At 43.8% G+C, this 25,281-nt stretch overlaps 1 protein-coding gene across 2 annotated transcripts in view; it reads right to left on the bottom strand.

The window, feature by feature from the left end:
- alk (ALK receptor tyrosine kinase) overlaps window positions 1-15,336 on the bottom strand; it is a 320,126-nt gene extending 304,790 nt beyond the window's left edge. For both annotated transcript variants that reach the window (XM_070980114.1, XM_070980115.1), the window contains exon 1: window positions 13,702-15,336. In XM_070980114.1, coding sequence (XP_070836215.1) covers window positions 13,702-14,458 — 757 coding nt within the window. In that variant the 5' untranslated portion in view covers window positions 14,459-15,336. The remainder of the gene's footprint in view (window positions 1-13,701) is intronic.
- Between the last annotated feature and the right edge of the window lie 9,945 nt (window positions 15,337-25,281).

Below are 25,281 nucleotides of genomic sequence, written 5' to 3'. Positions count from 1 at the left end.
TAGTTTAGATCATGATTTATTGTGGCACCTTACTGTTGAGCCTCCCTGCAGAGCCTCTGCACTTGTAAAGCTTTAAGAGCATCCACCCACAGTGATTACTTGCATCAAGATAAATTTCTCCCAATTAAGAGAGAGGTCTTCAATGTATTTGTAGGTCAGCAAAACCTTCACACTCATGATAAGCAAAACTCTGTGCTGCAATCGGCAGCAGCACCACTCACTCTGTGATCTGTTCCCCTCACCTGGCCTGACTGCCAGCAGCTCTGCCTCGCGACCCCATGTTCTTTTTCTTCTGAACAAGAATAAAACAAAAGACCTGCACACTTCCCACCAATTTCAAGTGAGCAACATTTCGATCTAACAGAGACCTCCATCAGGCATTGGCAAATCGCTGTCACAAAGCACAACGAGCAATATATGTAGACACATAAGCATTCATCACTCAGGTGATTGTGATGTCCATGATTGAGAGTCAATCTGCTCTCAAGTTGGACCAATCAGAGCAGAGCTGGACAGCACTGTCTGATACTCCCACATGGAGGACAGAGCATGCCTCTATGAAAAGGGCAAAAACCACCAGAAAGCCAAAGATCAATTTTATACGCACACATCAGAGGTTGAGCCAAATATTTATCATGAATCATAGTTATCATACAAACTGTTATACAGAAAAATATTATTTGCCCATGAAGTATGAATATGGATTTTTTTTTTTTTTTCAATATAAGCAAGTTCAGCCTAGCAACAGGAGAGACAACAAACAAAAACAAAAAGGAAGACAATGAAAAGGGGGGCCTTATCTGTAAATATAAATCCTGTTAATGAATCACACAATCAAATCTCGTTGATATCAATACGAATTCTGGCCAATTGCTACACTGAACTATTGACACATTGCTCAGTTTAAATAGCTGGGAACCAGTGTGCAGATCTTTTGTCTGATCCTTGCCTTTGCTTTACATTTTCCTCTATTTCTTAGACCTGCAAGAACAACCACCAAGGTCAGACTGTAGTAGTATTACAAGGGAAAAAGGTGTGTGTGTGTGTGTGTGTGTGTGTGTGTGTGTGTGTGTGTGTGTGTGTGTGTGTGTGTGTGTGTGTCGTAAGAGAATGTGTGTGTTGGAGTTAAGGGTGCTGAGGCCATGGCCGTGACTTGATTTCATGGACTCAGTGCAAGTATGGCAAGGTCAACATGATGTTGTCCAGCTGGCACTGAGTAAAAAATCAGAGGCACTGATCCCGCCCCCCGACACCCACCCCCACCCTCACCTCTCTCCACCCCATGTTGCACTGCTGATGTGGCTGCTAGCTGCTGGCCCCAGCTCACTGTTTAAGCAAGATCTGACAGAGAAGGAGGAGGCTTCATGTTGCCTGAAAGCACCCCAGTGCTCCCTGGTGGACATGCGCACATGAACACACACACAAGTATGGACATGAGTGCACACTGAGGCACTCATTGACATGAGCTCACGCACAAGGGCCCACTCTGACATTAACATTCATGGCCACACACATAATGTATACAAGCATGGCTAATCTTGTGCACATGCACAAACACATGTTAAATATTCCAGACCTTTCAGCTCTGCACAGTTCACACACAAAAAGGAGATACACCGGCCAATGCTGGTTCCCTGAGGAGTATGCAATGCACTTTTGCGGAAAAGCAGGATACATGGATACAGTATGGCTCTGAGTGAAGGTCAGGGTCCCTCAGGTAACAAAAGCCCCCTGACAAGCTATTATATGTACATGGCAAATGGGGACAGAAAGTTGATTAACACAACCCTTTCAAAGGTCCTTGAGTGTCCAACAGACACTGGTGAGCCAGATGCTACCATACTGATGATGCACTGAGAGGTGTGGGGAAAGATAAAAGCAGTGGGAGAAAAAAAAAAGAAATCCAAATATACTGCATCCATTATGTCCATACCTTTTTTTTAAAGTCTGTTGTAATATTGCATATACATGTATGTGCATTGAAAGAGATATTGATCGCTCTGTTGCACCTTTCCATACTGTGGCCATGAACAGGTCCACTTGTGCTACACTCTAAGAAATAGTGAACAAAATCCACAGTCTTTAGCCGAAGCTACGAGGCTGCAGCAGTCTTCAGCGTTAGACAAACTGACTTGGTTTCAAAATCAGTCTTTTCAGTATGACGTTATCTAGTTTTTCTTTCCCCGGACAGGGTTTCCTTGCTAAGCCATGATAGACAGCTAATCTTGTTGGTGTTAATTGCATAGCAGGGACAAAACACCCACAACAAACCTTCCCACACCTCACAGGACAAAGATACCAACTTGATTTGGCTAACATAGACTGCAAAAGCATCTTATTAACTCAGCTTAATGACTTTTTACACAGAACTAGGACAGTGAATGTTGTCTCCTCTTTCTTCTAGTGCAACAAAGGGCTCTTTCACAGCCAAAAGGAAAAGAAAAAGAATGATTACAGCCACCAACAACTGCATCAACTCACATATTAGGTAAGTATATATTGTAAAGTAGACTTGACAAAATCTGTCCTATAAGTTTGACAAGTTATCTGGCGATCTAGGACCGAACTGTCCCTGACTCTTAAAGGAATGTTCAAAACTGATGCAGCAGAAGGTCAGAGGAGCTCCCAAAAACACTGAATCCTACATTTCCCATGATGCAGCTTGACACTGTCTTTTGTTAGACCTTCCCTATCAGATAAACACCCACATATTTCAAACTCCACACACTCTCTTTGTAACACAGACCTCCTGTTAAAACTCTGCGGTCTCCATGACGAGCCAATAACACTGATGACATCATACCACACCTGGATGACATCATATGGGTTATTTTCTCATCTACAGCTATAGAAGACATGATACAGCTATTTTACAGGCTTTGACATGTAAAACCAGTCTTTGTCCTGCTTTTCTTGTGGCTTTATTTGTCACTTTTTAAAAACAATAACTCAACTTTTCTTTTTTTTTTTGATCAGAAGGATGGTACGAGCAACTGTTGCTTAACAAAGCCACAGTGAAACTATTTGGAACCCCACAAGCAAAGCCGAGCAAGAAATGAGTCGAAGTTAGGACTTCATCAAACTTTTCCTCAGCGCACTCCTCTCTGCTGAAGCTGAGAAGATAAGCCGTCTCGAGGCACTGGTGAGTTCAAAACAGCAGCGGCACCACTCGGTATTCACTTCCAGCGATCTCAGCAGCTGAGCAAGTTGCGCTTCCATCCCTTGAGCTGGTCAAGACCACTGAGCATGCTGGGACTCGTGCTCTGATAAGCCACAAACAGCAACTCTCATGGCATTCATCCCCAACACACACACACACAGACACACAGACACACACCATGCCACAGAAATGGTAGGAGTGATACAGGGCAGAATCGACATGCCAGCCTCCACTTGGTAAGGTAAATGGAGGGGGTGGGGGTTTGGGGGTATGGAGGTTTCAAGGGATAAGCGGGTTCAGCGAGAAACCGCTCTTCCTCGCCCTTTCATGGCGAATCATATCCCATTAAGTGGGTTTTGTCCTGTGATGAGGATGCTGCTGGCGCTCCTCAACAATCCCATTACAGATCATAAAGGGAGCTGGGGATGTGGCCTGAGAGCATTCAGGCTGCTCCTCAAAGGCAGCCACGCTTTGTGTGCATGGTGACTGCGCCACATCTGTTAATGTCCAGGTGATTGCTGGGAGCCTTTCTTCAGATTCTCTGTGTTCCTGTCTGATGCATCATGCTCACACATCACAAGGACTGTTTTGATTTATCTCAAATGTGAGTTTGGGTTGAGATGTGTGAAAACCAGGCTGACAACAGAAAAAAAGGTTAGCTGTAGTGCTTCACTGGACGGGAAAGACAATGGATGTGTTCCGCTATCCTTAAAATGGTTCCTTCTTGATACAGTCTTCCTTTCCTTTGATTTTTGTACTGCCATCTTGCCAGCTGTGCGCATATTGTAAGAAATAAGCTGCATGGAAGTCTTCTGGAAGGATCTTTGAGGAAATCCAGCACTCCTATCTGCATGTACACTTTTAATGCCAAGCTCATTAAAACTGCACTAATCAATATTTTTATATTACGCTCCATGAAATCGTGTTATGATGAACCCAGGAGGAGTTACCACCTCAAGTTTGTCATCAGTTCTATGAAAAGCTATTTGCCAGCACTAAACAGGCGACAGATAACATAGCAGGTAGCTGCAGAACACAGTTCAGGTCCAAACAAACACTGCCCCAAACGTAGTGCTCTTTAAAGTTCAATATCTAGATCGTTCAGCAACAACCAATAAGGACAGGAGAATTTTTTTTTCTATTTCTAGTTCTATGGCTATAACAAAGGTTTTGAAGTTCACAGAGTTCATAGTTTTAAAGCCCACATTATGTCTATGTTTACATATCTCTGTTTACTCACTTCCTGCCTTATGTTATCCTTATTTACATAGATACAAATCTTGAAGAGACATTTTGAGACCTAAGGCAATTTATTGTTACAAGTCTGTCTGTTTCTATCTGCTGCTCTTGTTTATTTTCCTCATTTCTTTTCATCTTACCCTCCAAGTTAGTTACTGACAGGAAATGAATGAGGAATGAGAGGATACAAGCAGTAGGAAACGCAGATGGCTCCATATCCATGTGACCTCATTTAGAGAGGACCCTGAATGATGAAGATATGCGTATCATATGTTTATGGGAGTATATCAAATATGAAAGAAATATTGTTGTAATTTAGAAGATGTCTTTGGCAATGACGATGGAGTAGAAATCCTCTTTTCCTTGTGTATTGTATTATACATTGCTTGTTGTTTTGGGTGGCACGGTGGCACAGGTGGTAACACTGTTGCCTCACAGCTAGAAGGTCCCAGTGTGGGCGCTGATGGCGTGTGGAGTTTGCATGTTCTCCCTGTGTTCACCCGGGGTATCCTCCTTAAAAAACCCCCACTAAAAACATGCAAGAAGATCACCACCTGATCAATGGTGACAAACGAGAACTGGGTCCCCGGGCGCCGCTGTCGGCTGGCAGCCCACCGCACCGGAGGAAGGACGTGACGGGATGGGTTAAATGTGGAGAAACGAATTTCACAAAATGCATGGCGTGTGCAGTTTCCCCCCTCTGTAACTCTGTGTGTATGTGACTAATAAAGGGATGTCTTTCTTTCTTTTAGGTGTAAAGACTATACAGCTACACAGGCAGTGAATATCATATGCGTCTTTGAATCAAACATGGTTTTTTGGGGGGTTTTTTAAGCTTTGAGCAAATTAACATACATTTGAAATGGGAGTTCACTTTGCAGTAATTGCATTCACAAATTATAAATCCATACGTTGGTGGACATAATATCCTGAACAGGTTTATATGATCCAATACAATAGTTGTTTCTTAATTATGATTGGTTGCTTTATGTTTAGACTGTGAAAGGGAGGCTTTGATTCAACTTTCAAACTGTGATTTGCAATGTAGAGAATATCTTACAGGAAGTGCATCAATGTTTGGTCCCCTATGTATATACATATGGGTAAAATGTACACCAATACAGTTTGCTTAAAAGGGTAGAAATTAACTCAAATGGGCCTGTGTGGCATCATGGCATTTAAATTGGCAAACACATACAAAAATAGATATCTACCCAGTGTACCGTATGTAACTTCCAGAAAAGTGTGACTGCTCATTTATGCACATCACTTATTTCTCCCATTATGGAAGTGGATCATCTCAGGGCAAGAGCTTCACATTGAGCTCCTGTACAGTACACATTCCTCTCCACACCTAGCTCCAAGCTAAACTCCCGCACCGAGGCCTCCCATAAGCATCACCATTAATCATAAAGGCAGCTTGCGTTTTTTTTGAAAGAACAAGCAAGTGGCATAAATAACTAAAACATCAGGGGAAAGAAGTGGGGAATAAAGGCTGCTGAATAAGAAGTGAAAAGGGAAATCACAGTCAAAGTCACCTTGAGTCTAGCTAATTTACAAAACAGTGACACAAGCATTAACCACAATGAGAGTGATTAATATCATAAAAGGCATTAGCTGCTGTTTACATTGTCAAGGTGTTTACCCGTAGCTCCCAATTTGGCCAGCTTCACATTTTCATATTTTATTTTAAGTATGGCGGCTACAGAATACTAACAGCTTGTCTCTTTGGGCAACAGTTGCGCTCCCCTAGCTCTTGAGATGGAGCCAAATAATGTGAGGGCCAGTGCACAGGCTGTATATTTCACCAGCTCAGGCAGACATATAAATGATTTCTTCTCTTCCTTTAAGTCAAGAAAAAATCTCCCCAAACCGTCTCATTATGCTGACAGAAGTCCTGTTGAATGGGACTGTCAGAAGTTAATTTAAGCAGGTTCACGGGGCATCTCATTAAAAGCCGTTCATTTTCAACCATCCATATTGGACATGATGACATTGAGAATCGCTGTTTTCTTAACTCGGGGCCATTGCAATGGAAAGTGCTATGTTTGCAAGACTTCATGACGTACTGTATGTACAGTACAGTGGCGACTGCACAGGGTGGTAATGATATCATTAAGCTGTACTCAGTTAGCTCAGTCAAGCAGAACTGATTTTGGAGCACTGAAAACGCCAAATAGCCTCAAGGTGTTTATGTTGCAGCTTCTGTGAACGTCTCATTATTCCCATTTGTAAAGACGAATGAATCAATGAATCTAGCTACTCATGATAAAAAATCTGACACTCACATCACTGCTAGACAACCTCAGCACTTATCGCGGCGTGAAAAAGACTGGAGAGCCGCAGCAGAATAGCTTCTTCCTCTCCTTTTGAATTCCTCGCTGTCTCACCTCTAAGATTGCATCTACAAATCTGTCATGAAATCAAGCCTAGTTAGCAGCTAACACTGAGACACGTGCATTTGATTACACTCAGAGTCACATGTGCATTTGATTACACTCTTACAGCATCGATCAGCTGCGCAGGTCCTTGTGGCCCACCAGGGTGTCACGACGCGTCACCGACTCTTTGAGTGAATTGATCATAGAAATGCATAAATAATAAAGTGGCAATGTCATTCTGGCTTCCTATTGATTTTCCCATTAGCGGCTGATTGATACAAGCTTAAAATGTCAGGACTCTCATTGATTGCTACGAGTCCACCCACTCAGTTCCAATGTCATGTCACTTTTCCTGTGGCTTGTAGCCTTCCACCTGCACACACTAAATGAAAGGTCAACAGGTGCACTGTATCATTAAGCAGCATTTAGCCATCAAAGTGTTTACACACCATGTTTATTCCTCTGGTTGACTCCATCTGGGAATGATACCACTCAAACTTCACCACACAAAGCGCCTGAGCTCTCCCATCTTGGTCCAAGAAGTGAGAAAGTCTGGATCCACAAATGACAGCTCTGAGATGCTTTATGGGAGGTGGTATTGGCATGAAAGAGAAAAGGCTAGAAGGTGCTCAAGCATCGCCCAGGCTGACTTTCAAATGGCACTAAAACAATTGATTATTTAATTAGTCAACCACAGAAGATTCATCAGCAACAATATTGGCAATCAATCATTTGTCATTTACGCTGCAAAAATTCCAAAAGTTCGCTCGTCTCAGCTCTCCAGTGTCTGGATTTGCTGATTCTTTTGCAGTTTTTAAGTTTTTTTTTTTTTATTTTTGACTTTTGCACTTGGAAAAAAAATAAATAAATAAAGACATCACCTTTGGCTCTGGGAGCTTTTGATGGATGTTTGCAACATTGCTTTCCAAGTTTTTAACACTAAATGATTAATCAATAGTTCAATAGGTTAATCTACAACGAATGAGAAAAACCATTAGTTGCAGCTCTACATTTAAATGAGGTTTTCACAGGTCAGCCCCAAATTATATTCAGTTTAATCAGGGTGGGGAGGGTCCTGTATTGCCATTTCTCTCTAGCATTGCCAATCTGTCACTGGCGTAAATTCAGGACCCTGTACAGAGGCATTCTCCATGAGCCCCTCCCCAAATCCAAGACTATATATTCTAGTATGTTTGTGACGGCTCTGTGTACTCATGCCCCTAATCCCCCCACTTGAGCGCCCCTGCCAACTGTTGTGTGACACAACAGGATGACAGCTCCTTCAAGTCTCAAGATTAGATTGAAGTTGGTGGACGATTCTAAGCCTTTAAGCAGGACAATGTCATTGCTGCTCTGGATGCTGCGCTGACTATGATCAAAGCATGGTTGGAGAGGCTGGTGAAGTTTGAGATGTCACATGGTGTTAATAACCTTGTGGATGCTAACATTGTTCCAAAGTGTGTCCATAGGAAGGAGGAGATGCAGGTGTAATAAGTTTTATCAGATTAGGGCTGCAACTATTTTCAGTTTTGATCATCACTGAATCATCTAACCATGTCCAAGCTCAAGCTGGCGCGAGAGGCAGAGAGTACAATCAGGACAGGTCACCGCAGGTCAAACACACACAGAATTACAACCACTCACACTCACCTGAGCCGCATGTTGATGTGCTGTGTGAAGTGACTGTGCGAAGACACCATACCACTCCTCCCAGCAGCATTATTTGAAATGAAAAACCAAGCTAGGGCTGCAACCAACAATTATTTCCATCATTGATTCCTTTCTTGATTAATCAGTTAGTTTGAGCAATGACATGTTATAAAGTAGTAAAAAAAAAAAAAAAAAGTCAATCGCAATATCCTGGACCCAAGGCAAAGCCACTGATCCAAAACTAAAAGATATTCAGCTCAATGACAGGTCTGACTGTTGGGTCACTAATTTAATTTGGATTTTTTTTCTCCAGTAAAGACCTGTAATCCCTAATTCAAATTCATCGTCACATTCACACACAAAAAAGAATCATTACAACAAAAAACGGCACATCATGTTTAACTAAAGTTAATCAAAATCTGCCTAATTCAAGTAATATATTCAAAAAGTAATGATGAATAATGATAAAATTGCTTGTCAGTCTGTCCTTGTTTACAAGTTCAGTGTGAATATTAAAGCGTTTAATATAACTACAAAAAAAGCAGCAACGTCAATGACTTGCCTCCAAAAACAAGACAGACCTCACTCTTTCACACCCTCACTGAAAATACTGCAACTTGTCTCAAGGTTAACATGGCAGCTAGTTTGTAAGGAGAAAAAGATAAACCTTTTCGGATGGATAAAATTAAAAGTGCATTCATCTTTCATGAAGAAACCTTATCCAAAAGGGCTGCAGGCAACAACAAAGTACCAAGCGTGTAATCTAACTTTAGAAATTTACTGTTGACTTTCTTTATGATTCAGAAGAAATTGCGATATTTGCCTAACGGCTAAAACATCCACACACCAGGATTTGGTTTTAAGCCTCTCAAAGGAAATAGCAGACTGGGAATGCGAGATGCTCAATAGAAAATCATAAGAGTGTGTGTTTGCATTTGGGGCAGAGCTGAGGGGCAAACATGGGGAGAAAAGCCTGAACGCATTCAGTTGTTCCACTAAAGGATGATGGTAGCAGTCTTTTACTTCAGGGCTCCAATCACATTCAGCTCGGCACATCGACAAAGACACTCGTTGCTAATGGTGTGCCGAAGTGCATGAACATCTTAAACAGCTCGGCAGCATGTATGCAGGTTAATGAAGCAGAGGTCCCCACTTCCTCCTGCTTCCAATGCTGAGATCATTTAATGATTCTCTTGCAACCTATTTATGGCACCACTTGGTGAACATAACAAAGGTTAATAAAGTAGAGGTCAACTCTTTATCACACCTGCCCAGCGCTGTTTTCCCCTCTCCTACGCTATAGCTCATAGAAGCTTTCCTCATTAATGATCTCCCCCATAGGGCGATTGAGTATAAATGCACTGCGCAGAGTTTAATGCTTTGATTCCCATAGGCATAGTTGGCTGATCGTCAAATTATTCCGGTTGCCATGGTTGGTATTTATTTCATGCTAATCGCAAGCATCTTACCAGAGGCTGGAAAAAACACGTGTAACACGCACATTACAGAGAAAAATGGCAAACGGCGGCCAATCAGGGGTGTAAAGAAGCTGATAGAGCGAGACAACACACTTTGGAGGCTCGAGTTGAGTCATCCTATGTGGAGGATGGATTGTGTGACGCAGAAAGGAGCGTGTGTGTGTGTGTGTGTGTGTGTGTGTGTGTGTGTATGTGTGTGAGCAAGTGTGAAGGCTCGTGTCTGTCTGTGCATCAACAGCGTGTAAACACAATTGTGTCTTGTATATTGTGTCTCATAGTGTAATAACCTGCCAGGATAATAAGTGCAACTCTGCAAACATGGAGCAGAGTAATCTACTACGCAGCGGGCATACACTGTGAGTCCACCTGTGGAACCAAAGGGTGGACTTCTGTCTGCCTCTGCGACTCATGACAACTGTCACTTTGTTCCTCTCGGACGATCAAATGAAAGGAGGCAACAGCTGAACCTACAATGTGGCGATGTTATTAGTAACAATGTGTTACACAATGGCTGCACAATGTGGTAAATGCATGCAAAAGTCTATAGAACACTGTACAGCTTCCTGTTATCACATGACCAAAGATTTCATCATGTGACATCTGAGCCATCTCCATGACAACTGAGCAAACTCCTTCCACAGGTGAAGGCAAATAAGTGAGTGGGCCTTGACTCGAGATTGTTTTGTCACATTGCCATTCACAAGGTCAAGGCGGAACTTTCACTTTCACTCGCTGTTATTTGGTTTAATAACAGATTGCCTTGAATTACTAATGTGGACATCATAAATATGTAGAACGATATCATGACATTATATTATCACAATAATGTTCTGCTAACTGTAATATCAAATTATCCTCTCCCAGCTGACATTGGGCAATCAATCCAATTATAAAGGCGCCAAACTTGAATGTTGATGGGCGGGGGGTGACAGTGCTAATCACTCTGACAGCCATCGCAACCTTTTTTCTTTTTTTTTTTTGAAACAAAGACAGCAAAGCAAAACAACAGTGAGGAGAAAGACTGCACAATGAGGAGGCTGAAAGTGACGTATATTATGTTGTATGAGCATTTTTTTTTCATTTTGTTTTTACCATCAATCAAAATTGTTTGTTAATCTAATTTCTGACAGCATTTGATCGTGGAGCTGGTAATATAATCTATAAATACAGAAGTGATACAGATATATATGTAACACATTGGACTGACAAAGATATGTAAGTGTCTGCACAAGTTTTTTCTATGTTGTACAAATAATGCTGTTATATCTCCTGCTTTATCCTCCATCATAACGCATTCCAAATTAATGGATGCCCTTATACAGTATTTTCTTGCTGAGGCTTCCTCCAGGAAGTCTCCTCTGTTTGCTCCTCTGAGCAGAACACTTCCTTGATGATTAAAGACTTGATCAGTTTCTGGATTATGTGAGGATGACGAATGGAGGAGATATAAAATAAGAGAAATGATCATGGAGGCAGCCTATTCATTGAAATGAGAGCGGCACTCTTTGCACTCCCTCATGAATGAAGCTAAAATAATACATTGTGATCTTATCTCTTCATTGCTTTTATATATTATATTGGATTTAATGTTTCAAAGTTTGATCATTCAAAGGGCTGTTTCGAAATGGTCTTCATTTTTACACCCGCTTCTTTTGTGATGTGTTTGCAGTTTCCTCTGTGACCACAAATTGCTGCACAACACAGTGCTCTCCCTGGATATGCAGTAGCACGTCAGTGCTTCATCACAGACTATCATTCCCTGCTCAGCCACTGACAGTTTGCAGAGGACTACAGATACCAACAAGTCCTCCAAATCAGACAACAAAAGAAGCCATCTGTAGCTGCTCTCCTGAACGACACGTAGAAGGGATTTCTGATCTGATCCCTATCAGCAGGACAACAATGTTGTCTGTGTCTTCCAAAACTGTTTCAAATCACTGCTGCAAAAATAAAACTGCTCAGGTCTCGCACAGCTATGGTTTGGTTAGTCAGTTCGGTAGAGTACCTCAGTGGTTTCAATGAGAAAGTGAGAAAATCCACTTAAAAAAACATTCCTGGCTGGCCTCCCACTTGCAAACACCACCAGCTGTGTAGGCTGAAATGCCTGCTGGGAGCTGCAGTGGACACATTATGTCCATCCAGAATAAAAGAACTAGACAGCAGCGCATGGGTGTAAATTTGGGACAAAGACAACTTGGTTATGTTTAGGGCAAGATTTTGCTGAAAAGGCAGATGATGTCATTTCAAGAGTCTTGCAGAAACACAACATGTTTCATTGAGATTTCAGAGCTTTGCATGTTTCAACCTCAGCCCAAGCAAAGCTTTTTCTACTCCCAAACCTTTGGTTACAACGAGTGGGTCTGCTGAGCACAATTGCTGTTTTTCCAATCACACAGTTGCACACGTTCACAGCTGGATCTACTGGCCACTGAGCAGCTCCACTCTAACAGTTTCAGGGTGCTTTGCTAAAGAGCACCTCTGTGGTTATGATGAAAAAGGGGCGTCCTGATAAACAATTATGGTATAAAAAACCAAGGCATCATCCCCCGCTGGCTTCCCACCTGCAAACTCTCCCAGCTGTGTTGTTTGAATGCCTGCTGGGAGCTGCAGGGGTGGTCCATTCAGATGCTTCTCTGCCACAGTTGCAGCTGTATAAACCACCTATGTGCATCTTTGCACTAACATTCACAGTTGAAACGCGCTGATGCACTTAATTAACCCCTTCTTACAACACATGTCATGTCATTATTTCTGATAAAAAGTCATGCAACCCACACAAAATTTAACAACTTGCTACATTATATGCCGTTATTGGAGTCTGAGTTTCGTTCGTCTCCACGTGCACGCACGCCTGCAGGGGGCTTCCAGCTGAGGCGCCTCTGCCTTGCTTTTGTCTGATAGGTTCCGTTGCATTTTTTTCTGGGCCAGCCTCCCTCATCAAAGTGATTAAGCAATTACACTGATTGTGCCGATGCTCAGAAGAACGAGGGAAGGGCCCTCGAGTATTGAGTGCTAAAGCTTTCTTGGAGATAACGGCTTAATTTGTGCCTAATCAAAATAAAGCCCGTTCTCTTAAATCTCCAACCTTCCTTCAGCACTGGGTGGGTCGGGGAATTGAGAAGGCAACGTTGAGGAGAAACCGATGGAGTGAGAGAGCCCTGCTGGGGCAATGTACACGCATGTTATTACGCATGCTACTATCAGGCAAAAGAGGCCTCTCTTTCCCTCCAAATTAAATAATAATTAACATATCAGAACTGATAACGATAGAAGCCTCTAAAGATGGTGCATATACACAACGTGGATGCCAGCTGGAAATAATCAAAGAGTTTTGGAATAATCAACATGCAACTCTCAGCGTTGCTGTGGGCATCAATAATAGAACGGGAGTGTGGAGAGTCTGAATCTCTCCAGCGGACCTCAATGCATAGATCCCTAAGTGTTATTTTCTCCTGACGCACACGTACACACACACACACACACACACACACACACACACACACACACACACACACACACACACTTCAGTCATCAGTTTCCCATCAGTTCCGTGTAAAATCGTCAGGTCTTTCTCCATGTGCTGACATTTATTCACACGCTCATTCCACCATGAAAGGCAGCCAGTGCACGCATCTTTAAGCACACCGACTTCACCATCAGAAATTAATCACAGCAGAACTCAAAGCACAACACTGAAGGGGGGGGGGGGGGGGTCGGCCTGCTGAGTGTGAGAGCAACACGAGATAAGTGAGAGAGGAATAGAGGGAGGGGGGAGAGAAAAAGAACAACTCACCCCGGGAGGATATCTGAAGAAAGAGGCGCGGGTCTGCGGCGCGTATGGCCGCTGTGTACCGATCCTCTACCCCGGGCACCTGCGCCTTTTTCTCGGGCATGAGTCGGACCCTGAGCCGGCCCCCCTCTGCGCCCAGCCACCACTCCAGAATAGCTGTGAGGTCCATTTCCAGGGTGAATACTGGGGCCTCCTCGTACACAGACAGCCCCCCGCATCCCGTCCTGACTATGTCCTCTCCTATTTCCACCACAACTTGGTTTGATTTCCTGCTGGCTTTCGTCAAGCCCAATTTCAGAACTTTGGACAGCGGCCGCTTATAGAAGAAGGGGAGCTGCCCATTAGCGGACATGTTTCTCAGTCCAGAGTCAGACGTAGTGTCCACAAAAGTAGATATGGTTTTCTGCAAAGGTATGCAGTCCATTTTCAAGTTTGCGCGCACCATGTAACATCCGCGAAAAGTCTGACAGTCGCCGTTCAGGGGTCTCTTTATGAACTCCGCCAGGTAATAGCGCAACAGAGAAGGGACCGCAAAATCCACAGCCAGGGTTTTTCGCTTGAGCCTGGAGTTTATGGTTTGGGTCAAGTCTCTTTTGCCTCCGGTTTCCCCGCTGGTGCCGCCGCCACCGCCGCCGTTGCTGATGTTGCTGAAGCCGGCGGTGGGGGGAACCATCCCCGCTGTGATCCTTGGCGAGGCGCACTGCAGCCCAGCGAAATATGCCGCAGAACAAACAAGCAAAAACAATATCCTGGCGCTCATGGTTAAATAATCTGAGTCTTTCGTTTAGGAGAGGCACCCGTTAATCCCACCGTTCACTGCTTCCTCTCTGCTCTTGTCACATACGCAGCGCAAGACCACAAAGTGCGAATCGATGATCCTGCGGGTCCTGCGCCTCTTCGCCGGTGCGCACCCGTGGCCAGATGAGGAGGACTGGGTTTTACATTTGTTTGCCGCTGACTGTTGCTGTCTTTCCTTCCTCATACGAAAAAAGTGCCATTTTCTCCTCCGTGTTTCCCACACACGCACGCACGCAGACAGACAGACAGACAGACAGACAGACAGACACACTCACTCACACACGCACACACACACACACACGCACCTTTAAAACAATGTCTTTAATCGCCGGCGCGAACCCAGCGAGACGCTCCGGGACGCTGATTGATATGCTGCTCGGGTCCGCTCCGGTGGCTTTCAAAGACTCTCTGTCTCTTGGCACAGTTGTGACGGCGGTACAAGTAGTCTCTCTGTCAGCAGCGGGATGCAGCGTCGCTCTCTCGCCCTGACAACTAAATAATCAATTCACAACGAGTTTGGAGAAGGGGAGCATCAATTAAAGTTTCAAATATAATCATATTTTACGGTCTTGGCTAATTGAAAAGCCCGGCGGCAGCCTCTCGGGTTAATTGTCTGCTGAGGATTTCGGTGCTCAATTGCTCAGAACTGGCATCTCCGGTCGGCTCTGTCTTACCAGCACATGCGGTAAAGTCCTTCACATATTCACACAGCCATTTGACGTCAACAGAAGCCGTTTTCTCCGAACACGACTCCCTTGCAAAAAGCCCTCGGCAGTCAGCGCAGGTGCCTCCGCCGTTATGGACGCTCTGAGGCGCCCTCAGCGCAGCTGTAATGGTTCCTGGGATCTTTATTGAAATTAGAAATGCCAGGAGGTATGGCAGCGCTGCTCCACAGTTTGTCTCTCGTGATTTTCCAATGAATCACCGAGTCTCTGTGTGTCCGGAAATTGGATTGGATTAGTCGCACTCTCCCGGTTGTGTGCAAATCAAATAGTTTCAGAGGGAGGCCAGTTGGGTTGGAGCCCATTTGGTTTTATTATGTCTTATGTGAGGAGGCCAATATGTCCCCTTAAAACACCAGGGTCTCCCCTGCCATATTGCCAGCTCATTTGCCACACAGACTTCCTCCTTAATTAGGAGTCAAGGGGTCAGTGTTTGGGGAGGGGGCAGGCGGGAAGAAACAGCAGAAAATGCTCCTCTGCCCCCCTTCCCTCTCTCTCTCACTCTCTCTCTCTCTCTCTCTCTCTCTCTCTCTCTCTCTCTCTCTCTCTCTCTCTCACACACACACACACACACACACACACACACACACACACACACACACACACCACATCTCTCTCTCTCTCTCTCTCTCTCTCTCTCTCTCTCTCTCTCTCTCTCTCACACACACACACACACACACACACACACCATCTCTCTCTCTCTCTCTCTCTCTCTCTCTCTCTCTCTCTCTCTCTCCCTCCCTCCCTCCAAAAGTTGCTCGGATGCGACACCCGCTAGATGGCGTCACATACTTATGGTCATTCAGCCTGCTCAGTTTCACTGACAAATCCATTAACGCTCTAATTGCTCTGGAATTTTTTACACTGTCTCATTAAAGCCTTATCTATAGAAGAGGATAAGGGCCTTATGTGAACCTTTTATGTGAGGCAGCCCAGAGAAATCCACCGAATGAAGTCAGAACTGGAGCAAACTGCTCTCTGTTTTACAGGGGTGTGTGTACCTTTGCCAGGATAATGCTTGGGGACTTCATCATCTTAAATTTTGAAATGTGGTTCCTTCTCCTCCACTCTTCTTCATCCTGTAGTGTGTACTGTCTTATGTAATCATGTTTTGGGGGGACTGCATGAAGTTGATGACAAGGTGCAACATTTGATATAACAAATACAACAAAAACAAACCTCATTTGAGGATCACTGCAACCCGATGTGTTAAAGCTATGTGCTTGTTATGCCTCTATGGCAACACGCACATTTGAATATGTTCTGATTATAAATATTTTCTATGTGTCCTAAAAGGATCAATGACCTGAAGGCCACCATACAGCCATCTGCTCAACCAAACAAGGCCCTGGATGGAGATGTTTTTCATGCTGCATGTTGTAAGTCATGAACTGTTCTGTGTGTTCAGCAGAGGATGAACTGAAGTTCACTTTTGATGAATCTTTATTCTTTTGTAATGCAGAGAAGAAACAAACTGTTGGCCTTTTCCTGCTCAGCTTCCAGACCGTAGTCGTTGGAGAAATTTGTTTTCCTCCTGGGCCAAAGTCGATTCTTGCTTCAGGCCTAACCCCCTTCACTTTCCCAGCAGGTGGGAAACAACACACAGGAAGTTCACTTTAGTCTTGAGAAGCTTCAGCTTTTATTTACTGACAACTGTAACCTGCATTTACTGCAAAACTGACGACTTATGGCTGGCTCTCTCACTCAGCCACTCACTTGCCAGACACATGCAGACACACACACACACACACACACACACACACACACACACACACACACACACACACACACACACACACACACACACACACACACACACACGTTAGGTTTTAATCACTTTTGGGGACATTACATAGACTTGCATTCATTTCCTGGAGAATTAGCCAAACCATAACCACTGGGGACCTGCATTATTTTGTTCGTACAAGTAAGGTCTCCACAATGTGAGTAATACAGTAATACATTACACACATGCACACATGCACATACACACTACTCACTGCCCCATTCCCTAATGGAGTTACGCTACTCACAACAAAACGTTTCAGCTCATGTCTTCTTCAGCGTACAGGTGACAGCTGTTCATAATTAAAGCAAATCAAGCACTGTCATGCAAATGGAACGCTTGTGTGTTTGTGTGTTGTGTGAAATAATAAATAAACATATATTAAATTTAAAAATAACAAGTGCTTCAAAATAGAGAGAAGGAAAAAAAAATAATCTGTTCCGCCATGGTAGCTATCACTGCACATGCTGAGCACCCAGTTCTTCCTCCATTTGTTCCAAATGAACAACTGATGCTGCTTTTGTAGATGTGAAAGTGCTCTGCAGCTGTGCTTTGACCCAGTGTGCCTTTATTATCATCATCCCATAGACATACAGTATTAGTGTGGCATCTAATCCCATATTCATTGTTATGGCTATTTCCACTGCTTACAGCAGCAGTGGCCTGCTGATTGGATAACATTAGTTCTTGTTTAAGCCACAAGAAATAAACAGGTGATTGTGATAAATTATTACCAGGTACACAAACAATTCAGCCTCCCATTCTTTCTCACTAATAAAGCAACATTAATTGCTGTTTTGTTACAAATGTATTACCCTTAACTAATTTCTCCGTACCTGAGTTTCTTAGGGGTTAATTGAGATGCATGAGTAGTGCATGAATTATTAGTATATCTATTATTGATTGATCAATGTCTTGTGCCAGCGTAATTACTCCCCAGTAATGGAACTGTCCTTTACAGAGGCTCTTCTTTGTCTCTATTCTCTTTTTGCTTGCTTCCTTAATATGCACTCTCTTGCCGTGATTGGACAAGGCAGTATTGGTTTATTTGTAATGGGGCTGTACACATAGACAACGGGTAAATTTGTGTTCAACAGTGCTGAAATGCTTGAAATTCAAGGTTTGTGAGCCAAACCTGCAGCTATGACTGCGTTATCAACTATTCCTTTTCTTGTTTTCGCCATTTTCTCATACACACATCGCCACACGCTCATGTTCCTCATGCAAATTCACGTTCCTATAGGTGTGAGACAGGAAACAGCCCAACGGTTGAGTACAATCTTCAGTCAGTTTGCATCTACGGCCCCAAGCGGTGGCTGAACAGCAGCACAGAGCTAAAGATCAAACACATCAGCGAAAAAACTTTTTTTTGTTATTCTTATGCATTCTGCCCAATATCTGAACACATTATTTACGACAAGTTGTTTTATTCATAGTTGGAGGTTCATAGTTGGAGGTGAGGCGTCATAAATGGTGTGGGAGGAACTGATTAAGACCTGTATGGAGCAACAGAGGAAGGGAGAAATGGTGGTACAGACACCCTGAACCCCATTCATTATCTAATCTGCAATGCTGTACTTGCAAGTGCCGAGCTACAGGTACAATGTTAAACCAGCCGCTCCTTTCTATACATGATATTGTACATCAATACTGGATATTCTACTAAGTAATTTGCTTGAGTTATAGCTGAACATGTGCGACTCGATTTCCCAGCTAGCGCCTAGTGTGGCAATGCAAGTTTGATCATTTGGGTGTGGAGACAAATGAACTGTGGAAATGGTAATAGTAACATTTGCTGAAACGAGACAATATCTGGAGTTATTAATAATAGATTGAACACATTGGTAATGTTAGACAAATTGATTTTTAACTAGCAAAACCCGAAGTCAAGCATTATAGCTTGAGTTCCATTTTTCATTCTTAATTTAATTTGAAGAATATATATTTATGTGCATAATTGTGATCCAGATGAATTCATTTGGAGTACTGCAGGCTAAAGAGAAAGAGATGGCTGAAGGATGTATGGGCTGAGATGAACTGCACTTCGTTAACAGCTACTGCTGTATTCTTGGGAATAGGCATGCACTTTGAAAGCCATCTACCTGACAGCCAAGGCAAACTTAATTATTTTCTGATTAATCACTCATTTCCACTTTCACTCCTTAAGGTCCTTTTAGTCATGATGCTACAGTGGTTCCATTGCGCTGTGAAAAATTATTATTTCCAGTTTCTTGCATCAGTCCATAAGGTTTTTGTTTTTTTTTGCCGTGGTGAGCAAAGCGGTGCATGCAGCTCAAATTGCGTGGTAACAAAATTAACCAAAGCCTTGATCTCCATCACCCACAATGCAGCTAGCCTCAAGCACACTTACCAGCTATAGTTTCTATTTCATCTGAACCATGTTTGGTATCCAGCTCACAGGTCAGTGTGCAGCAAAAGGTCGGTGGGGGAGTGGTAGTGTGATAAATTAGAGACAGATAAGTTCTTACAAAGACCCTTCCCCCCTCAAGCACCACTCGTCATGGCGCCTGGTGAACCTCATAAATCAGCAGCTGAGTACCCACAGCTAGCAGCCATTTCAGCCAGCATCATCGTACTTCATGAGCTGGTCCATCCACTTTCTGCATGTCTCATCAGTGTTCCAAAGTTTTGCAGAAGCGGAGATGGATGTTTGATCACAGAAAAGAGAAATCTTAAAAGGCTCCTCTAGAATTGTCAGTCCACCGTCCTCTTTTCACACAGTTTCACATCCATTTTTATCTTTTGTCTGTTTTTGTTTTCATGCATGCAAAACACACGTCTGCAATGATTGAGGGAGGAGCAGCTAGGTTTCACGCACCCGAGCCAGGCATTTTACAATGCTGAGGCGACAATCCCGCTTCTTTTAGCATTCCCACCTCATGACATTTTTCTCTTCATTCCATAAATCAAACTCATGGACCTGCCGAAGAAAAGAAATAAGGCTTTTGAAGAAAATAGAACAAAAAGAGGTTTTTGCACAGAAAGTGTTCAACATTCGGAGAGTTTCCTGTTGACAGCTGTAGTAAGAGTTTGGGGGCAGTCATTCTTATGGTGCACGTTCAGGGGTGCAGGAGATAAACTTTTGATAAGTGGCAGTTCCCTGGGTAGTGGACTTGAAAAATGTCAGCCTTTTAGCTCCGGTCTGCTGAGCCCTCTGCATGACCAGTGCTCACATTAATCATTGCACTGCAAGGCTTTACCCTGACTTAAGCCAGGTAGTTAGCATGTCAGCATTAACACCGATTCCATAGGTGCTCCCCTGTTATTGACACAAACAAAAGAAGGAAAAACCCATCCAGAGCATTTTGGGACAAGTGTTAATTGGTGTGATGGGACAAATGACTAATGACTCCACCTGGCCTTTTCACAGTGTGAATGGCTTGACCTGCCAAATGTCAGATTATCATTTCCATGATTTCCTACAGAAGAGGGAATTTGATTCAGACAGCAATGAAAAGTGGCTACAGTTAGACTAATGGCACACATTAGTCTTTATAAAGGTTGACTTCATATGCCTGCTTCTCCTGAGCAAGGTGTGAGGAACCAATGAATTTTTAGATTAATGCAAAGTGGATAATCCATACAAAATGGAGTACACGTGGTGGGTGAAGGTAGGTGACGTTGCGTTGTCATTGTCTCTATTAATTCTTTTGACCTGACAAGTGCTGCTCCAAGACCATTCTGAACAGACACAGCTTTACCATTGCACAGTGTAATCATGTTTGCCAAACTGTTTGTTCTAATCCACAAACAAGACAGACTCCTCCTTTGTCTGCCTCTAAATATATGGTAATGTGACCCCCCGGTTTTCTAATCACATCCTATGAGATGTAAATACAGTGTTTCTAACTTGACTTCTTATTAACCCTCATCATGAATGAAAATGTGCATTCCATGCTTACATGTCAAAGTCACTGGGAGTGCAGCGAAGCATGTGTGAACAGTTGAACAATTTTATTCAATGTCTCTCGAGGATTTTTTACATCCCATCTGAGTGACATCCATTAATTAGACTACAAAATTTGTTTAATGTCTACACACTCAGTTACCCATTTTTCAAGTACACCCAGCTAAAACTAATGCCGTCTAAAACACAGTAGTCCTGCAATAAAGCCTACCTTCATGAAGGTTGCAGTTCAGTTGTTGTTGTGTCACAGAGAGGTATGGTGGTATGATCACATAAGAAGAATATATTTGGTGTTCCTATTAAATTGTACTGTATTATACTGACAAGTGTGTGTATAATTTTGTTAGTTATGTTTAAGTTATGTGTAGAAAATGTTAGTTATGTGTTGTTACTTCAGATTCTATGAGTATAGGCGTAGCCCCTGCTGGGTTCTGAAGATTTTCTTTCCTGCCAGCGTACACTATACTGTTACAGTTATACAGTTCTATAACACCATCAGGACCTGAACTTCGCACCCAATGGCCAGCATTTAACATTTCATTTCGGCTTTGCCTTTTAAGAGCTATCACTATTGGATTAAAGGCAAAGTTGATGTAGTGGATGCCCACTGTAACACCAAGGTCCAGACACAGATAACATATGCCAGTTCATAACCTCAAAAACGTGAGGCTCTGGCTGTGTGAGCCCTGTGTGGTGAAAGGGGGTAGAGTGATATTAAACTCCGATCACACAGCCCTGCTGCTGCAGAAGGGTGGGACATTATGTACTGTGATGGTCCCTCACATGCCAAACAATTCAAAATGCTATTTAGCATATTTAAAACTGAATGATTCAGGGATGACTGAGATACATTGCAGGGATAGAAATGGATGAAATGGCAGTGAGAAGCCTGAAATGCCCATGTGCCTGACAATGGCATCAGTCTAAGGAGGACCATGGATGTGGATAAAGCTCTCACAGAGTGCAACTGAACTCCCTGCTCCACTTCAGTTGCACTGTGGTTTTGTGTGATGGCATCACACAGCCAGTGAGATAGACTCTGTTTTGAAGGAGCTATGGCTTATGAGTGCCCTCTGTAACGAAAAAACAACTGCTATCTACCTGATGTTTGCTGTGTACAAAGGAAGATCGTTGGGACTAAATGAGGAATTTGGCTGTGAAGTTGCTGAACTCCTGTCCTCTCTAACAGAGAGGAAGGATGGTGAGACAGCCAGTTGTATAGGTCACTCACCCTCTTAGCCCAACGTTAAAGTTCGAGGGTGGTGGAGGTTTGATGGATGACATCTTGAGAAAGATTTTGGCTGTTTGGCCACATTGTGGTGCTAGCGCACAGCATGTTGCTTTCATCTGACTCTCTTTGGAAAGTGCTTCACCAAAGGATGAGTAAGAATTATCTATCTCCATAGCCTTCATAGCAAATGAAGTGGCAACAGCATATGCTTTAATCATAGGTGGAGCCTAACTGTTATCCACCAGTGTTTGAAGGTAGGTATCATGAGAGACAAAACGACATGATGTGAGATCTAAGCCTCTCTCCATGCGCCAGGTGGACCATCTACCCATGCAACCTGCTGTGGAAGAAGGGATTCTGGCACCTTCGATAGTGCATACCATTGCAGAGGGCAGTCCTAACCTTTCCGAACTTCAACAGTCAGGCCAGCAACTGCTGGTCAGTGGGTGCTGGAAAATAATGCCATCCAGCAGTGACAGTGCATCTCTGCATTCTGTTGCCACCAGAATGATTACCAGATTCTCCTCTTGAATGCAGACTCAAAGGCAAGGAGTTAGGGAAACTTCATCTAGGAGAGTTCTGAGCCACAGCCGTTAGAGAACCCTCCCAGAAGAGAGTCGTCTTGTGCGTTCATGAAGAACCACAATATGCATTCTTCATGAGTCAAACAGATCCACCTTTGCCTTCCCAAACCTCTCCCACAACATCTGAATGAGTGTGGTGATACATACATCAAGTCCGTAGTGCAGTTCTGTACCCTGGGATGTACACTGTTGTGATGGAGAGCAGGTGTCTATGTGACCACAGCAGCAGGCTCCTGGCTATTCCAGCAGCCGGGCTGAGTATGTATGCTGCCATGTTTTCTGTCATTACATGTCTGTCTGTGTTTTAACACTTTCAGCACCGTGGACAGCTCCAGACAGTTTGTGTTGAAGGACAGGGTTCTCTCATCATCCCTCCACCACCTGAGAGTCGTCCCACCCCTGCTAGAGAGAGGTGCATCAGTGTGCACCGATATGTGTGATGTCTTTGTCCTGAGGGGAATGCCCATCAGCAGGTTTACAATATGTGACGTGTGGCCACAGTGAGGGAGGTCAGTATTTGCCTCTTATGCCGTACTGTGTCAGGATGCAGACATCTGAGGTTTTGTTTGCAGACATTTTCACATCACATCTGGATTTTTCTCACGTAGGAGCGGCATGTGGCATGTGGAAATCATACCAGCAGATGCATCACTAGCAGTCCCATCATCACTCATGTGATATGTAACAGAAGAGAGTTTAGCACATCCATCCTGGGTGGGGACAGCTTTTCTCTCATGGAGTGGAGTTCAATTCCACATCCAGGTAGATCAATGACTACACCAAGTAGTCATTGATCCCTCATCCCATTCCTGCTTAATGGATCCAATGTTGCTTCCACACCCTACACTCCAAATAGAATAATAAAACGGCCAAATGTACTGGTGTTGCGCTCCTTGGAAGGAGAAGCATCATTTGGTGTGACTGGGAATAATAGAGATGTGTTTATATGCATCTCTCTGGTGTATAGAAGTGAATCAATCTCCTGGATGCGTGCATTGCAGCACGTCTGATTGCCAGCATGTGGAAGGGCTGCTTCATAATGCCCGATAATCAGCCTCATTTTGCATGTTTTCTTTAGTGTGACAAAATAATGGGAATACAATCTCACATTCTCCTCTGCCAGAGAGACGCAGGAGATCGCTTTCTTCCCCAGAAGCCCTGCCAGCTCTTCTGTCAGGGCACTTATCTCAGAGGCATGTCAGACATGACACGATCATCTCCACCACACAAAGAAATGGGTGCCTGTATGTCTGTGGGGCGTCTATTGACACAATTTGCAGCCAGCTAATAGCCCTCTCTGCCACTGTGTGAAACAATTGCTCTTTCATCATTGCCCATGGGAAGGCAGTCTTGAAACCTAGGGTGTTGGCCATGGTACTGGAAACCAAGACAGTGTCATTGTTCAGCCCTGTGTGTTCATACCTGAGTCTGAAACAGGTCATCACTAACTTGTCTTGAAAAGTGGGACGTTGGGGCTAACTGTTTATGGTCAGTAAGTGATGTGAGAAAATGACCAGGTTGCACCTGCTGCGCCTGTATGGTGGGCATGTGTATATGTGAAAGAAGCCACAAATTCTCAGTTGGAGCATAGAGTGGAAGGGAAAACAGAGGGAAAACCATTTTCTGTGTCTTTGTGGACTCTGGTGAAAGACTTGGACCTGGAAACCAGCACACTCAGTTTTCCAGGCTTGGACAATGCTGCCTCCCTGACGGGCTGGAGCTCTGTGAAATGAGGCCAGAGCAGGAGATGTTTGGTCAGTGGCTCCTGCTTGTAAATATCTCTGTTTTAGAGGCTGCAAGCAGGTACAGGACGTCCTTCCAGTATGATGATAAAATGCCTATCAGATCCACCACTTTTCTGGTAATGCCCAGAAAGTCCTGGAAAAGTCCTTTGTAAGCTAGTATCTGGCTGGTTGACAGAAGTGGAGAAGGTGAGCTCCAGGCTTCAGTGGAAATAGCCAAAGCCACAGATGCAGAGCCCCCTCCTCGTAATCAAACTCCAAGTCTACCAATGTGGAGATGGGAGAGCCAGGAGGACAACCAGAGATGGAGGGAGCTGAGCTGTCTGACTTGTACCCATGGTCTAGGTACCTTTACAAATTGTCTGTGAGGTTGCTTCTGAAGATTAGCTTGTCTGTCTCATCCTCCAGATGCTGCCATGGACAGCCCAGCTTCCATCACCGCTGCCCCTCACATGGAGTGCCATGAAGGCAGCTAGGATGGCCTGCAGAGTTAGCACCAGCATGCTCAGGACCAAGGCAACCCTCAACAGTGGAAATGAAGGTCTGCTGGCAGGATGTAGTTGGTTGACAAGTGGGGCACAGAACAGCTGAGCTCATCTTGTTCACTTCTGAATGAAAAGTGTCATACTGTACATAACATATACTGTAAATGAGGACATAAGAGAGCCAACTGTACAATATCCAGTGGTGGGAAAGAAAATCTTTACAACTGCACAGTAAATTAAATGACACTGATACTGTGGGGAGCTGCAGAACTGGGAGATAATTCTCTGTGAGTTGGTCCCTTTTCTC

The sequence above is a fragment of the Chaetodon trifascialis genome, chromosome 14, assembly GCF_039877785.1.
Source record: "Chaetodon trifascialis isolate fChaTrf1 chromosome 14, fChaTrf1.hap1, whole genome shotgun sequence".
Lineage (NCBI taxonomy): Eukaryota > Metazoa > Chordata > Actinopteri > Chaetodontiformes > Chaetodontidae > Chaetodon > Chaetodon trifascialis.
Note: the sequence above shows the minus strand (reverse complement) of the source record. Positions and strands in the feature narration are given on the sequence as shown.